The sequence below is a fragment of the Rhinolophus sinicus genome, linkage group LG11 (genome assembly GCF_036562045.2).
Source record: "Rhinolophus sinicus isolate RSC01 linkage group LG11, ASM3656204v1, whole genome shotgun sequence".
Taxonomy (NCBI): domain Eukaryota; kingdom Metazoa; phylum Chordata; class Mammalia; order Chiroptera; family Rhinolophidae; genus Rhinolophus; species Rhinolophus sinicus.
In genome coordinates, this window is record NC_133760.1 from 45376510 (window position 1) to 45390903 (window position 14394).

At 40.2% G+C, this 14394-nt stretch overlaps 1 protein-coding gene across 2 annotated transcripts in view; it reads right to left on the reverse strand.

The window, feature by feature from the left end:
- Window positions 1-457: 457 nt before the first annotated feature.
- The window catches only part of HEATR3 (HEAT repeat containing 3), a 32582-nt gene continuing 18645 nt past the window's right edge, over window positions 458-14394 (reverse strand). The window contains exons 12-15 of one of the 2 annotated variants that reach the window (XM_019731889.2): window positions 12389-12492; window positions 7447-7590; window positions 5108-5284; window positions 458-1240 (exon numbers count right to left, since the gene is read on the reverse strand). In XM_019731889.2, coding sequence (XP_019587448.2) covers window positions 1118-1240; window positions 5108-5284; window positions 7447-7590; window positions 12389-12492 — 548 coding nt within the window. In that variant the 3' untranslated portion in view covers window positions 458-1117. The remainder of the gene's footprint in view (window positions 1241-5107; window positions 5285-7446; window positions 7591-12388; window positions 12493-14394) is intronic. The other variant, XM_019731891.2, reaches the window with a different exon arrangement.

Here is a 14394-nt window from a genome sequence, read left to right on the forward strand (position 1 = left end):
CCGTACTGTCCCAATTACTATAGCCTTATAGTAAGCTTTTAATCAGGTAGAGTCCTCCAATTTTGTTCATTTTTTAAAGTTGTTTTAGATATTTTGTCCTTTGCTTTCCTCCACAGAATTTTAGAGTCAGCTCGTCAATTTCTACAGAAAAGCCTGCTAGGATTTTGATTGGGACTGCCTTGAATCTATGAATTGATTCGGGAAGAAATGTCACCTTCCAATCCATGAACATGGTATATTTTGCCCTTCACTTAGGTTTTCTTTAATTTCTCTCAACAATGTTTTATAGTTTTCAATGTCTCAAGGATGCTGTGAGTAATGCTGCAGGGGATTTCTGCTGTAAATCTTGTTTTTAATATCTCACATATATTCAAAGCAATATCCATTAGCAAGCCAACACCCACCAGGAATAGGGTTACCTGGGATTTTAAAAAAAGATTTTGTAAGACACAAAGCCTCCAATTAAAAAGTTATTTATTAAAAAATATTTTTCCCAATTCTGGTTTCATGTCAAATTAAAAAAGGAGGGACGTTACAAAGCAGTAATTGATCAGATCCATTTGTACAGACAATGATAATGACCGTATTAGCTCATTAGCATTTCTAGTAAATGGTGGAATACAAATTCAATTCATTTGCTTCTTCACAAAAAGTAAACATAATTGGTATACTTCATACCAAGAACATTTTATAAAGCTTGTCTTCATATTTGTTAAAAATTCAGCTAATATAAAATGATGGTGGCTTAAAAGAACATCCAAGCAATGCTCTGGATTTTCTTTTTTTGCAAAATTCAAGAAAACCATGATTGTTCAGAAGTTTCCTCACTGCACACGAAGAACCACCTGAGATTTCTGTGTGTCTGCTCTTCATGTTTTCAGTGATTAAAACATGCTGGAAACATAATTTAGAGAGCACTAGAAATGTCACACAGATCCTGAAGCTCAAAAAATTTTTGAACCGGTTCTGAAGTTCTCTAGAATTTCAAATTAATATACAGAATATAGACATTAAAAAATAACTTTAAAAAAAAGAGACTTTCAGAAACATATACACTCAAAGAAGAGCCTTTAGTATTAAACACTTTGGTGCAAGAATTGCTCTCTCTTTTGATGGTTCAAGTAGTCAGTCTTTTCTCAACAGTTTCTTGATAAGCGACAAACCTTCTCAAATTCATCTTCACATTGTCGAGAACACACAGCTGATCTGGACTATATTTACTTCTCCCTTCTTTTCGTATCTGCCAAAATAAATCATATGTGATTTGGTATAAATTACTATCCTTTAAAGAAAGCATTTAATTTGGGATATATTTATTTTCAGAACAAGACAGCTGACAGAATTTGGTGAAATATTTTCACTTCTGAGGTAAATGGAACACAGTACATGAGCCATAAAGACCAATTAAGATTGTGTACCTTTTATTTTTATTTACATTTATTGGGATAACAGTGGTTAATAACATTATATAAGTTTCAGGTATACAATTCTATAATACATCATCTGTACATTGCATTGTGGTCACCATCCAACGTCTAGTCTCCTTCCATCACCATATATTTGACCCCCTTTACCCTCTTCTTCCTCTACCCACTCCCCGCCTCCTCTGGTGACCACCCTTCTATTGTCTGTGTCTATGAATTTGTTTGTTTTATTCATTTATTGCTTTCTGTTTTATATCCCATATGAAGGAAATCATATATGGTGCTTATCCTTTCCCATCTGACTTATTTCACTTAGCATGATAATCTCAAGATCTATCCATGTTGTCGCAAATGGCAGTATTTCATCATTACTTATGACCGATTAACATTCCATTATATAAATGTACATCTTTGTTATCCAATCATTTGTCGAAGGACACTTAGGTTGTCTGCATGTCTTGGTTATTGTGAATAATGCTGCAGTGAACATAGGGATACACATATCTTTATGAATGTTTTCAAAATGTTGGGGTGGATACCCAGAAGAGGGATTGCTGGGTCATATGGTAATTCTGTTCTTAATTTTTTGAGGACTCTCCATACTGTTTTTTATAATGGCTGCACCAATTTACATTCCCACCAGCAGTGTATGAGGGTTCCTTTCCAACACTTATTACTTGTCATGTGGATAACAGCCATTCTAACAGGTATGGGGTGGTATCTCATTGTGGTTTTGATTTGCTTTTCCCTAATAGCTAGTGAAATTGAGCAACTTTTCGTATATCTATTGACTGTTTGTATGTCTTCTTGGGAGAATTGTCTGTTCAGGTGCTTGGCCCAGTTTTCAATTGGATTGTTTTGTTGTTGTTATTGAGTTGTATGAGTTCTTTATATATTTTGGATATTAGCCCCTTATCAGAAGTATTGTTTGCAATATCGTCTCCCATTCGGTAGGTTGACTTTTGCTTTGTTGATGGCTGCTTTTGGTTGAAGGCTGTGCACCTTTTCGATGACAGTTACAAGAGTGATCAAATTGGAGGTTTTAGAAGAATGAGTTTTATGGGGTGTGAACAACACTTCACCTGGAGTCTGGAGCAGTGGTTCTCACACTGTGGCACGCAGACGTATCACATGGAAGGCTTGTGGAGAGCCAGACCAGTGGGCCTGTCCACAGCGTTCCCGATTTTTGGCAGATCTGGACTTGGGCCTGAACACTGACATTTGTAACAAGGTACCAGCTGCTGCAGCTGAGCCAGGGCACTTTGTGAACCACTGCTCAGGAGAAGCTCTTGAGTAAAACACATCATATTGGGTTTAAATGCAATGTGGGGCTACATATATACTTAATAGCCTTTACTGCAATTGTGGCTTCGTTCACAAAGAAGCTGCAAATAGAAAACTACAGGCTGCCCCTCTGGTTAACAAAGAAATTGTTCATTAGGATGTTATAACCTCTGAGAAAAGAAAAACGATTAAATAGCATTACCATAGCAATGTATATTAAGTAGGAAAATCAATCAGAACAACAGGCCTCCTAGAGGTCAGGGATCATTTTCCTAGTTCGTTGTCTACAAAACTCATTCTTAAGCATTGGCTTCTGCAGTTTGATCCGCTTTCCTTGAAGGGAAATAGGGGATATTTCCTCCTTATCCTGCAGACTCCTTTTTCAGAAGTCTAAAGGGACTGTAACCTTTAGAACAACGTGGACAACGGCCATGTACAGGTGTTAGGTAAAAACACATCAAGCTCAGGACTATGAATATATGATGGTGCCTTTCGGTTAATAAAGGGGGAAATCCTAATGTACATTTGTCTTTGCTTAGAGAAACACTCAGTGTGGTTGCCTGTGAGCAAGGGACAGGTGGTAATAAAACCTCTCACTGCTTAAAAAACAAACCAACCTCAGGGGGTGGGCGAAATGGGTGAAGGGGGTCAAAAGGTGCCGAGTTCCAGTTATAAGATAAATAAGTCCTGGGATGTAATATACAGCATGGTGACTGTAGTTCACAACACTAGAGAGTAGATCATAAAAGTTTTCACCAGAAGAAAAAAAAAATTATATCTATGGGAGGTGATGGATGTTAACTCAATTTACTGTGGTGATCACTTCACAATATATACATGTATCAAATCAGGTTGTACAACTAAAACTAACACAGTGTTACATGTGAATTATAGCCCCCCCCACCAAAAAAACAAAACAAAAAAAAACCAAGACAGACAAATTTTGAAAACTATAGGCTTCAACAAAGCATAATTAATACGTTGCGTACGGATCACAAGAATCTTCGTTTTTTCTGAGCCATGCGTTAAGGACAGATAACGAGAATTCTCATTTTTACTGTTGACTCTTTTTACTTTGCACATTTTATGGAATTATTTGTGTTTCGTTAATAACAAAGGAAGCTGCTTTCTGCAGTATCACACCAGGAGAGATTACTAACATCACAGGTGAGTAAATCCTAAAAAATTCCATAGAAAAATAATAAATGACATAGAAGCATTTACGCTTTAAAGAGAAGAGTACATTTTAAAGTAGTTTCTTTTAAAAACCTGCCGGAACAGAGGGGTATGAGGGATTTAAACCCCGCCGTACGCAACCTGTTAAGAGTAAACTGTTCACTTTCTTTTCACCCCCAGAATTAAGTTACCTACTGGTGAAACAATTCAATATTAGCCACTATTACTACACTTTTACATGTAACATGCCAAAACATGAAAATGTTTAAAATAGACCAAATTACTGTTCTTAAATCAACACTGACTTCAGAGGTAACAATGACGTAAGACATGCATGGCATGTGTTGCTATTGTTCTTTGCTTCTGGAAAAGGAAACTATTTCTTACGCCTTAAAAAAATTCCAGAACATCTGAATTTCTAGACACACAATCATATTCACCTAAAACTTATCACAGATTCTCTCCATGAGACCTGAATTTTGCATTAGAAGCTGGTTAGAGCAAAGAAATACAGATTGGGAAACAACAAAAGGCAAGATAATTTTTTCATCAGAACCTTTTAAAAGCAAATGTTGAATTCAAAATCTAAAAGTAAAAAGCACAAATACTTTTACTTCTCAAAATGACGTAATTTAAAAAGTGAGATTTAGATAAGAGGGGAACGGTAAATTTAAATGCACAGACATGCGATTCAAGGCTGCTTTAATATCCCCGGTTACTCCCTTTGCCCCCCAACCACCAAAAGAGTTTTTGAAAATTATGTTTTGACTCAAAGTTAACTTTGATGCTTCTGATGAAACAACAAATAAACAAAACAGCTAATGAAAGTTGCTACACTCTCCAACACATTCTCCAGTATAGACTAGCTAGGAGTGAGCACCAAAGGAAATACTGACGATGAAATCAAGCTGTGATGTATTACACGATACAGAATAAAGTTAAAATCTATGAAAGGGGTTTGGAGGCTACCGCCTGTGGTGCTTATATATAAAGAAGCACTGTTAACGTTACTAATCTTACAGAAAGAAAAACTTGTCCGACACCATTTGGCTCAGGTCGCAGTGACTGAACAGACAGATGACCGAGCTGTGACTCAGCCACGAGCACACACAGACGGGAGAGGTGGTGCCGCAGGCATCCCTGACAGGGCTGGAAGGACCGCACACGCCCCCCTCCCATACATTGCTGAGACGGAAGCGCTTCTAAATAAAACAACCACATACCTTCATTTTGAAGACCGGCTGGAATTCTTTCAGAGCAGATAACAATTTAATTTGAACTGAGGCCCTTTCGGCTTCTTTACCATCTGCGAAAACATCGAAGAGGGCGTCCAAAGCTTCTCCTACCACAACAAGGGAAGGGTCTTGGGTGACGACTTCGAGCAGAAAGCACCCAATGGTCTGGGGTCAACAAAACACACTGTTATCACCCACTATTCTCAGGTCAACTTTCAATGTGACAATAATTTATGCATAATATTTTATATAGGAATGCCAGGGGAAAAGCAAAACTTTTAAAAGACTGAAGATTAAACTTAACATATAAATATACCAAGTATAATATAAGCAAGATAAATGGCATATATTAGAATTTATATTCCTAAATAAAATGAATTAAGATCTGTTAATGAGCTATGAAAGGTTGATTTAGGAAATTTCTGCAAAGAATTGTTCAAGAGTAAACTTATTTGATTTTGGCTGTTCTGCTTCACCCTTTAATTCTTAAGGGCGATGTGCACACCTGGTATTATGGGTGGAAATGCTAAGAACACCAACTCCAAACTCCAGCTCTACCATAAATAACAGGGTGAACGTTGGATGGCTCGTTAACCCCTCGGAGCCTCAATTTTCTCATCTGAATTTAAGTGGTCTAGATAACCTCTAAGATACCAGTTAGACTTAATAGCTGATGATACAATATGAAGCACACAGCATCGCCCATGAAGTTGTCTTATGAGAAAGATCAAGTGGACTCTGAATCCAATCTAGCCTTTAGAGCTCCCTTCCAGTTTGCAGGAAACACAGAGGATGAAGGAACAAGCTTAACTCCACAAGGAAGCAATCAGACAAATCCAGAAGGTGGGACACAGCAGGGGACAACGGACGCAGGAGTCAACGGGAAAGCAGGTGGTGGGGTGTAGGTGACGCTTCAGGGAGAACTGTTCTAGACTGAGAGAGGCTAGAAGACCCTAACCCAAGTGTAACGTGCAGCCTTCACTCAGATCCTGGTTTAAGCACACTATTGGCAAATAGATATTTCTGGAACTAGAAAAATTTGAATACAGACCAGGTAGCAGACATATTAACAAATGACTGTTAAAATGGAAGGTGTGATAATGGTGATTATATACGAAATCGCCCGTTTTAAGATCTGCATACGGAACCAACAGGCGCAAAATACCATGAGGTCTTTCCTTTAACATACCCAGTGTATGAAGTGCATATGATAGAATACTAATAATTGCTAAATACGCTTGGTGGGCACACAAAATTCACTGTACTTTTCTTTATGCTTGAAATAGAATAAAAACATTTTTAAAACCTTACTTTATGCCCGAGAAAAACTTGCTGTTCCTAAAGCAGACCTTGGCGATTCCAGTCTTTAAGGGTGGGAAGGGATTATACACACATACTCATCTGTACACGTGTACACACCCACACGCACAGAACCACACTCTCACTCACGTATGTCTATATATCAAAACCCCCTGGAATGATGCAGAAGAACTGGGTAACGGTGGCTGCCCCTCAGAGTCGAACTGCGGGACTGGAGTCTAGGTGTGGAGATGAGTCTTTTCACTCTATTATTCTTTTCTCCTTTCCTAAATGTTTTGCTATGTGCATGCATCATCTTTTCAAAGTAAGATTCCTAAAACTATCAGTTATCCTTGGAAAGTTCTTAGCAGCTAAGAAGTACTTTACAATAACCGGTTGATCTCCCATTAGTCAGTAATTAACACTCCAGCAATTATTAGCACGACGAAGGGTAATTTCACTATTACTGTCCTCTGAATTACTGGTGACACTGTACCTCTAGCTCCCAAGCCACTGGGCTGAGACAGAGTGCTGGCAGCGAACACGCTGAGTGGGTTCCCAGTGGCTTGGCACTCGCAGAGGCTGCTGTAATTTATGGAGTGGGATCAGAATGAACTGTGTGGCATCCTGTAAAACGTGCGTTAGCCTGGTGTGCTGAGAACACGGGTGGAGTGTTCCTTCTTCAGTAGGAGAAGATAATATGCACACATTTTGTGCAACAGCCAAGGCAGAGGCCTCTTCAACGATTCTGAACTTGGCCTTCCATCGAAGACGACAAGTTTATTTGTGAGAAAGGATCTCCGGAGGGAAGTCAAATGACAAAGTGTGACTCCGTTTTTCAAGTCCCTGTCTCATTCATGTGGCGAGATTAAGATAAAGGGGTGTTTTCATCATAGACCTCAGTGATTACCTTCTCAATCTGATTCTTCTTATGCTGTCCACAGACGTTTTAAAAACCCCACACCAACCGTGACTCATCCCCCATCTGGAATTATTTAACGTTTCAGGTTGGAAGCAGATTGTTTTACCTTCAGAGTTTCAAGCGTACCATCTTCTTTGGCTAGGACGCTGCCAGTGATTCCCAAAATACTGACAACATTCACTCTCACCCCGACATTACTGCTGTGAATGCCCGCTCTGCACAGTGTCACCAGCTGATCAGGAGTCATGCACTGTGGAAAGAGAAGAGAGTGTTTCCAGTGTTAAACGCAACCATTGGCCTGTGAAACAGGATGGACAGGAATCTCTTCTACACGCTGCACGGTTTGAAGAGAGACGTAAATTCCTAGCTAAGAGTTATTACATAGTTCTAAGCACCCGCAAATACAGCTGGTCATTTGGAACTAAGTTGAGGCCTGTTCGTGTCACTGTCATTATTCAAGCTATCACAGCTGTAAGCCTGGAAAGGGGGCTTCAGTGCCTGATAGTTTTATTTGAAGAAGACCTTCATTCAGATGTACACAGACTAAAGAGAGTCTAATTTCTTTTCAACACTGATCAGAAAAAATGTTTTGAAAATGTAAAAACAGGATCATGTAGCTTTAATAAAAATGGGCTGAATCGATACAAGGTAAGAACTCACTCTGAGATGTATGTGTTGTGGTAAATTACTAAAGACTGTAAAATCCGTTAAATTACACAGGGCCCCCACCATGCAGTGACACTGTTCATTTTAAGCTAATATGAACACACGTGACACGGGCATCATGACAGAGCGGGAGGGCCATGTTGCCGTGAGTAGCAGCGCACGTGGACAGTAAGGGCTTGGCATCTGGAGTCTGACGTCCTGGGTTTGAATCCCAGCTCCACTGCTCACCACCTGGCAATCCAGCATGTGTCACCGAACCCACTGGACCTTCCATTTCCCCATCAGTGACTCGGGGAGAATCATCATCACACAGAGTTGCTACGAGGACTAACTGATGCACGTAAAGCACTCACTAAACGCTGCCTATTACTGTGTATACAAACAGTGAGCAGTTCTAACTCACCAAACTCATTTCTGAATCACCTACACTGCTTCTGCCACATCTAAAAGTAACAACAAATATGCCCAGGTGTCTCAGGAAATACTCGAATGAAAACGATTCTACGAACTCTGGCGTTCTCCATAGCTAGGACAGGGCTGGGGAAGAGGAGTGTGTTGCATGGTTACCCGTATGGCTCCCACATGTGAGTTGCCTGACATGTACAGACCTACAAGGGGAAGCACTAGACGGGAAGCAGGATGGTTGTATTCCAGTCTGGGTGCTGTCACTCAGCAAATCTAGTCTTTGGTTTCTGCTCCTTATAAAGCCTTCCGGCTCTAAGATTCTATGCCCATGCCCAATACACAGCCAACCTGAGCACTTATGACCTTAATATATGTGAATAATTTACCATTAACTGAGCCTGAGTTTCGAGTAATTTCTTTTAAACATCAGACTGGCCCAGTAAATTACTGCCTGGACACCATGGAAAATCAATAAAAATGCTTTCTATTCCTATAAGCCCTACAGTATAGACTTTTCTGATCCTCCGAATAGCCATGCAGCAGGCCAGGCATTACAACCATTCCCATTTCACAGAAACTAAGAGTCAAAAGTTATGTTCTTGAAAAAAATTCTCAAATATATAAAAAAATATGTCTAGGTAAAGAGTATATATTAGAAGCAACAGCATGTACTATATTTAACCATAAAACACCAGGCATTCCCATGAACTCTGCTATAGAAATATGGAGGAAGACGCGACCACTGAAGGAACAGGAGGTCCAAGAACTGTGAAGCCAGGTTATTGGGGCATCTGTGTGGACAGTGAAGCCACCTAGAATTATGACAGGACTAGTGACGAGTAACAGAGCCCAACGGCAGAAGCTTCATGGAACGAGGAGTGTCCAGGGGATGGCAGATGACTGGAACCAAGAGAAGCGGGTGGTACGATTTAATGACACGGTGTCAACACTGGAGGGTTTAGGAAGGAAGGAGTGAGGCTGGGTCAGAACAGCGGTCCTCACACACCAGTGTGCCTGAGGATCACCTGGAGAACTTGCTCAAACATGGGCTCCCCCCAGAGTTTCTGCCTCAGTAGACTGGGGTGACACCCTAGATTTATCCTTATATACAAACAAGACCAAAACTGGCAAAAGATAGGAACAGTGACAGAAAAAGAAATGCAAAGGCTCTTAAAACACATGAAAAGATGTCCAAACTCCTTATAGTAAGAGAAATGCAAGTTAAAATTGAGACATAATTTCTCACCTATCAAACCAGTAAAAATCAAACATTTTGACAATATACTCTGCTAGTGAGGCAATGGCAAAACAGGCACTCTCAAACACTGGGGTTCAAGATGGCTGTAACCCCAAGGAGGGAACTAAACCAATACCTAGAAAATTTAAAAATCCATCTATTCATTCACCCAACAAGTGCACTGCTAGCAATGTATACCAAAGACACAATGGCACAAATACAAAATAACATCTGTAAGAAGTCTTTTTGGTGCACTTCTATTTGTAATAGCAGAGCTGGAAACTACTCAAACATCCATCAATAACAGGTTGAATAAATACGGAATCGCTACGCAGCAGAGTAACATGAAGCTGTAAAGAAGAAAAAAAAAGGCATCTATACATTATGATGACCAAAAGGGGAGAAAAGAACAAGGTGCAGAAGCATTACTTTTAAGAAAAGGGGTGAAATATAAATATATACAGATTTTCTCATTTTCAAAAAAAGAAAAATAGAAAACTAAAAAACTGAAAAGGATGATTATCAATAGTGAAAAGGAAAGACCAGGGCCAAAGGGATAAAAGCGAGACCTCTCTACGTACATCGTTTTTGGGTGGTAAAATACATGTAACACAAAATGTACCACTTACACTATATTTAAATGTGCAGTTCAGTGGCAGTAAGTACGTTCACATTGTTGTACAATCATCACCACCACCCATCTCCAGAGCTTTCTCATCTTCCCAAACTGAACCTCCGTTGCCATTAAATAAAGACTCCCTATTCCCCTCCCCCCCAACCACTGTCTACTTTCTGTCTCTATGAATTTAACTCTTCTAGGTCCCCCTTAAGTGGAACCATACAATATTTATCCTTTTGTGTCTGGTTTATTTCACTTAGCACAATGCCTTCAAGTTTCATCTGTATTGTAGTACATATGAGAATTTCATTCTTTTTTAAAGCTGAATAATATTCCACTGTATGTATATATCATATTTTCTCTGAACAAATTGTTTAACTCTAAAACTGTATAACTATTTTATATAATTAAAAAATTAAAATTAAAGCAAACAAAACACTGTTAAAAAAAAAAAAAAAAAAAGCTGTAGCAAAAGTTATAACAAGCCACACAGAGAATTTTTTTAAGCAACTTTAAAACTGAGTAAAGTTGACTATGTAGCCCTGGAAGGATTTTTCCTGAGGACAAGAAGAATCACAACGAAATCTTAAACTGCACTCAGTAGTGTTATTGTTAGTAATAATAATGGCACTGCTATTTCAAAACCATTAAATACAATCTGTAGTATAAGCAAATGATAATTTTAATGTCACTAAGAAGCAAAATTTCCAGCACAAGAAAGACACAATTATAGAATCAAATTTAAGTAAAAAGCTGTCAAAAACCATTGGGTTTGTGTCAAAGAGAGACAGGAGCCAGTGTGAAGAGACTCCTACTGTCTAAAGATGACACAATTTTTGCATCGAAAACAATGACTATAATGGAATGAAATACAAATATGTAAAAACCCATGAGTTCATAATGATACTTAAAAACCAACAACAAAAAACACTTCACTGGTCACTTTGAGAGACTGATAGGGCACCAACTCATTATTTTGGAAAAAAAGGGGTTGGTGTTGAATCATACACTTATCTTAACTTTTTGGGAAGGAACTTTAGTTCAAAATTACCAAATAATTCATGAGAGAGAAAGCTCTTGTTTGTGGAAGAATCACAGCTAAGAAATGGAGGAGGAATGACGAGGCTGGGCATCTCCATTTTGCAGCTCCTAATGATTCCTGGGTCTGACGAGCCAGCCCAGGTCGCTAAGACCAGGAAGTGAACACAGATTCATCTTAGCATCACTCTTCTATAACATTATGTGATTTGTGACATAAAAGCAGAATGATGCACTATGAATTATTCTTGTCGGCCAAAAATCAGATCCTGAGCCTAATTAAGGCTCTAGACCTGGCCACCAGCTTACAGGAAATATGGGCGATAGAGACACACGTGAAGCAAGGCCACTGTGATGACCCAGCCAAATCTGCCAAAGGGGAAAACTCTACAGGACAAATGACAGCTTCTTCGATGAATACACAGGATGGCAACGGGGGGTGAGTAAGGGAAATGTTATAGAGTAAGAGGTTTAAGAGTCTGGGAATATATTAAAAACCACTGAACTGTATACTTTAAACGGGTGAATTGTATGATACGTAAATTAAATCTTAATAAAGCTCTTTAAAACATATTTAAGAGACCAAAATATCAACCAAAAGCGATGTGGGGATCTTAGATTCTGATTTGAACAAGCCAATTGAAAAGACATTTTAAAGCGATCAGGGAAAACTGAAGTCAGGCTGTCTGTCAAATGATAATTAAGAAATGTCTGTTAATTTCAGGGCTTGGGGTAACGGCATTGTGGTTAAGTTTTTCAAAGTGCATTTTCTGTCACAGACATAATGAAGCACGTAATAAAATATTTATGGGTGAAATACATGCTTTGCTTTAAACTACTCCAGGAAGCAAACACAAAAACATAGGAGAAAGAAATGAAACAAGTGACAGGATGTTGACAACTTGGTGACACTCGGTGATAGTGCTTGCAGCACCTTTACTTGTAAGATACTATTACCTTTGCTTTTAGGAATGTTTGAACATTTCCTTAATAAAAAGTACAAAATGAAAGTGATAAGGCAGCTATCACAGAGGGGGATCCCTGTGGAGGGTCAGGAGCAGCATGCTTGAAAATTACACTTACCTGAGAAATGTTCTTGGAGGCCATTGTTTGCAAAAGGGCTCTCAAGGCACTACTTACGGCTTCTAGAAAGTCGGCTTCTAGAAAGTCGACATGCTTAGCAAAATCTGAAACACAAAAGTGAAACGTAAATCTGTCTTTCTCCAAGACAAGTCATCTTGTCGAAAAAGAAGCAGAATCAAAACCAAAGCATGTTAAATATGAATACGTGCTGTTAGAATAAAAACCCTTTTGACGTTTAAGCCGACACTTCTGGTAAACAGCCCCTCCGTGAGCCGTGTACTTGACTTTGAAAGATGACTACAATTAAAATGGTCTCGACAAACGAGTGTTCTGTAGACAGCCAGTCCTTGACTCCACTTTAGCACATGAAAAATCTGAGCTGGCTTTTGTAGACTGAATTCAGCCTCTCAGAGATCACCATCGTGGTGCTGGGCAGAGTAGGGTGGTCACGTGTCAAAGCAGAATGCTTCCTCACCAACCCAAACCCACCACCAGCCAAGATCTGATGCTTGTGGAGGGCCAGGCCACGAGGCCTCTATGTTTCCACAGACCCAACAACAGCAATAAACAATTACGCTAAATAACAGAGGTGAGTTGGCTCCCTAATCCTTCGGTGGAAAGGGAAAGCGACTGACGTGGTGTGGTAGAGTCTCTTCCCAAAACAGCCACAACAGTATTTCCAATTCAGCATGATCTTGTAGAACCTTGGCACTTCCCATGAAGAGGTGGAGTCTACTTCTGCTCCCCTTAAATCTGGGTGGGACTTTGTGACTTCCTCAACCAACAGAACATAAGAAAGCGACAGGCTAGGGCACAAAAGGCAACATGACTTCCACTGACTCACGTGTGTGCACGCTTCTCCCCTGGACTCTTGCCCTTGGGACCCAGCCACCACGTCATGAGGAAGCCCAGGTCACATGAAGGCCAACTGTGGTGTTCTGGCTGACAGGCATGTGAGTGAGCAAGACTCCAGACGACTCTGGCTCTAGTTTCCCAGCAGAGGCCGTAGGCCAGGGTTTCTCAACCTTAGCACCACTGACGCTGTGGGATGGATCATTCTTTGTTGTGTGTATGGTCTTCTGGGCACTACAGGAGGTTTCGCAGCATCCCTGACCTCTACCCTCTAGTTACCAGCAGCAGCCCACAAGGTGTAACAACAAAAAGTGCCGCCAGACCCTGTCAGATGGCCGTTGGGGGCCAAAACTGCCCGTGGTTGAAAACCACTGGCCTAGACGTGGGGAGGGTAGAGACAAACCATCTCTACTGCGCCCTAAGTTCCCGACCTACAGAAACCATGAGAAATAACATGATTGTTGTTGTAAGCCACAAAGTTTTGGGGTGACTTCTTATGTAGCAACAGACACCTTGGCTTTCTGCCCTGTGGTGCCTGGGCCCCAGTAAAGATTCTGATGCCCCTTTTTTCGGCTGCCTGTGTGACAGTGAGGCATCTTCTGCACAAACTTGATTCAAAGCTTACTATATTTGGGGGCTTTGTCATTTTCAGATATATTTCGTGTACAGAGGTAGGGATTTCCTATAAGAATCACAGAACGGACACTGGGAGAGTGTGAGGACCAGAGACCTGGGATGGAATCCTGTCCGTGACATCATGTGACCTCTCGTTTCATTTTGGTCTCTGCTCACATGTTCCCTTTCCACACTAACCTGCCTAACACAGCACACCTCACACCATTCTGCTTTTTTCTCCATAGCCGAAATGACACTAAACCTTTTTTTATACGAGAAGGTAAACCCCAAGGCATAGTGGACTTGCCCATCTCGTTCACACCTGTATCCCGCAGACCTACAACAGTGGACGCATAAAGTAAGTGTTCAATAAATACGTACTAAAAGAATGAATGACCTTGTAAAAGTTCCTTAACCTTTCTAACTCTGCTTCCTCACCAGGAAGTTGGGGTAATGCCTACCTCATAAAACCTCGGACCTAATAGGCACTCAAAACTGGCATCAGGTAGTTACTGTGAAACTTGAAGAAGTCACCATAC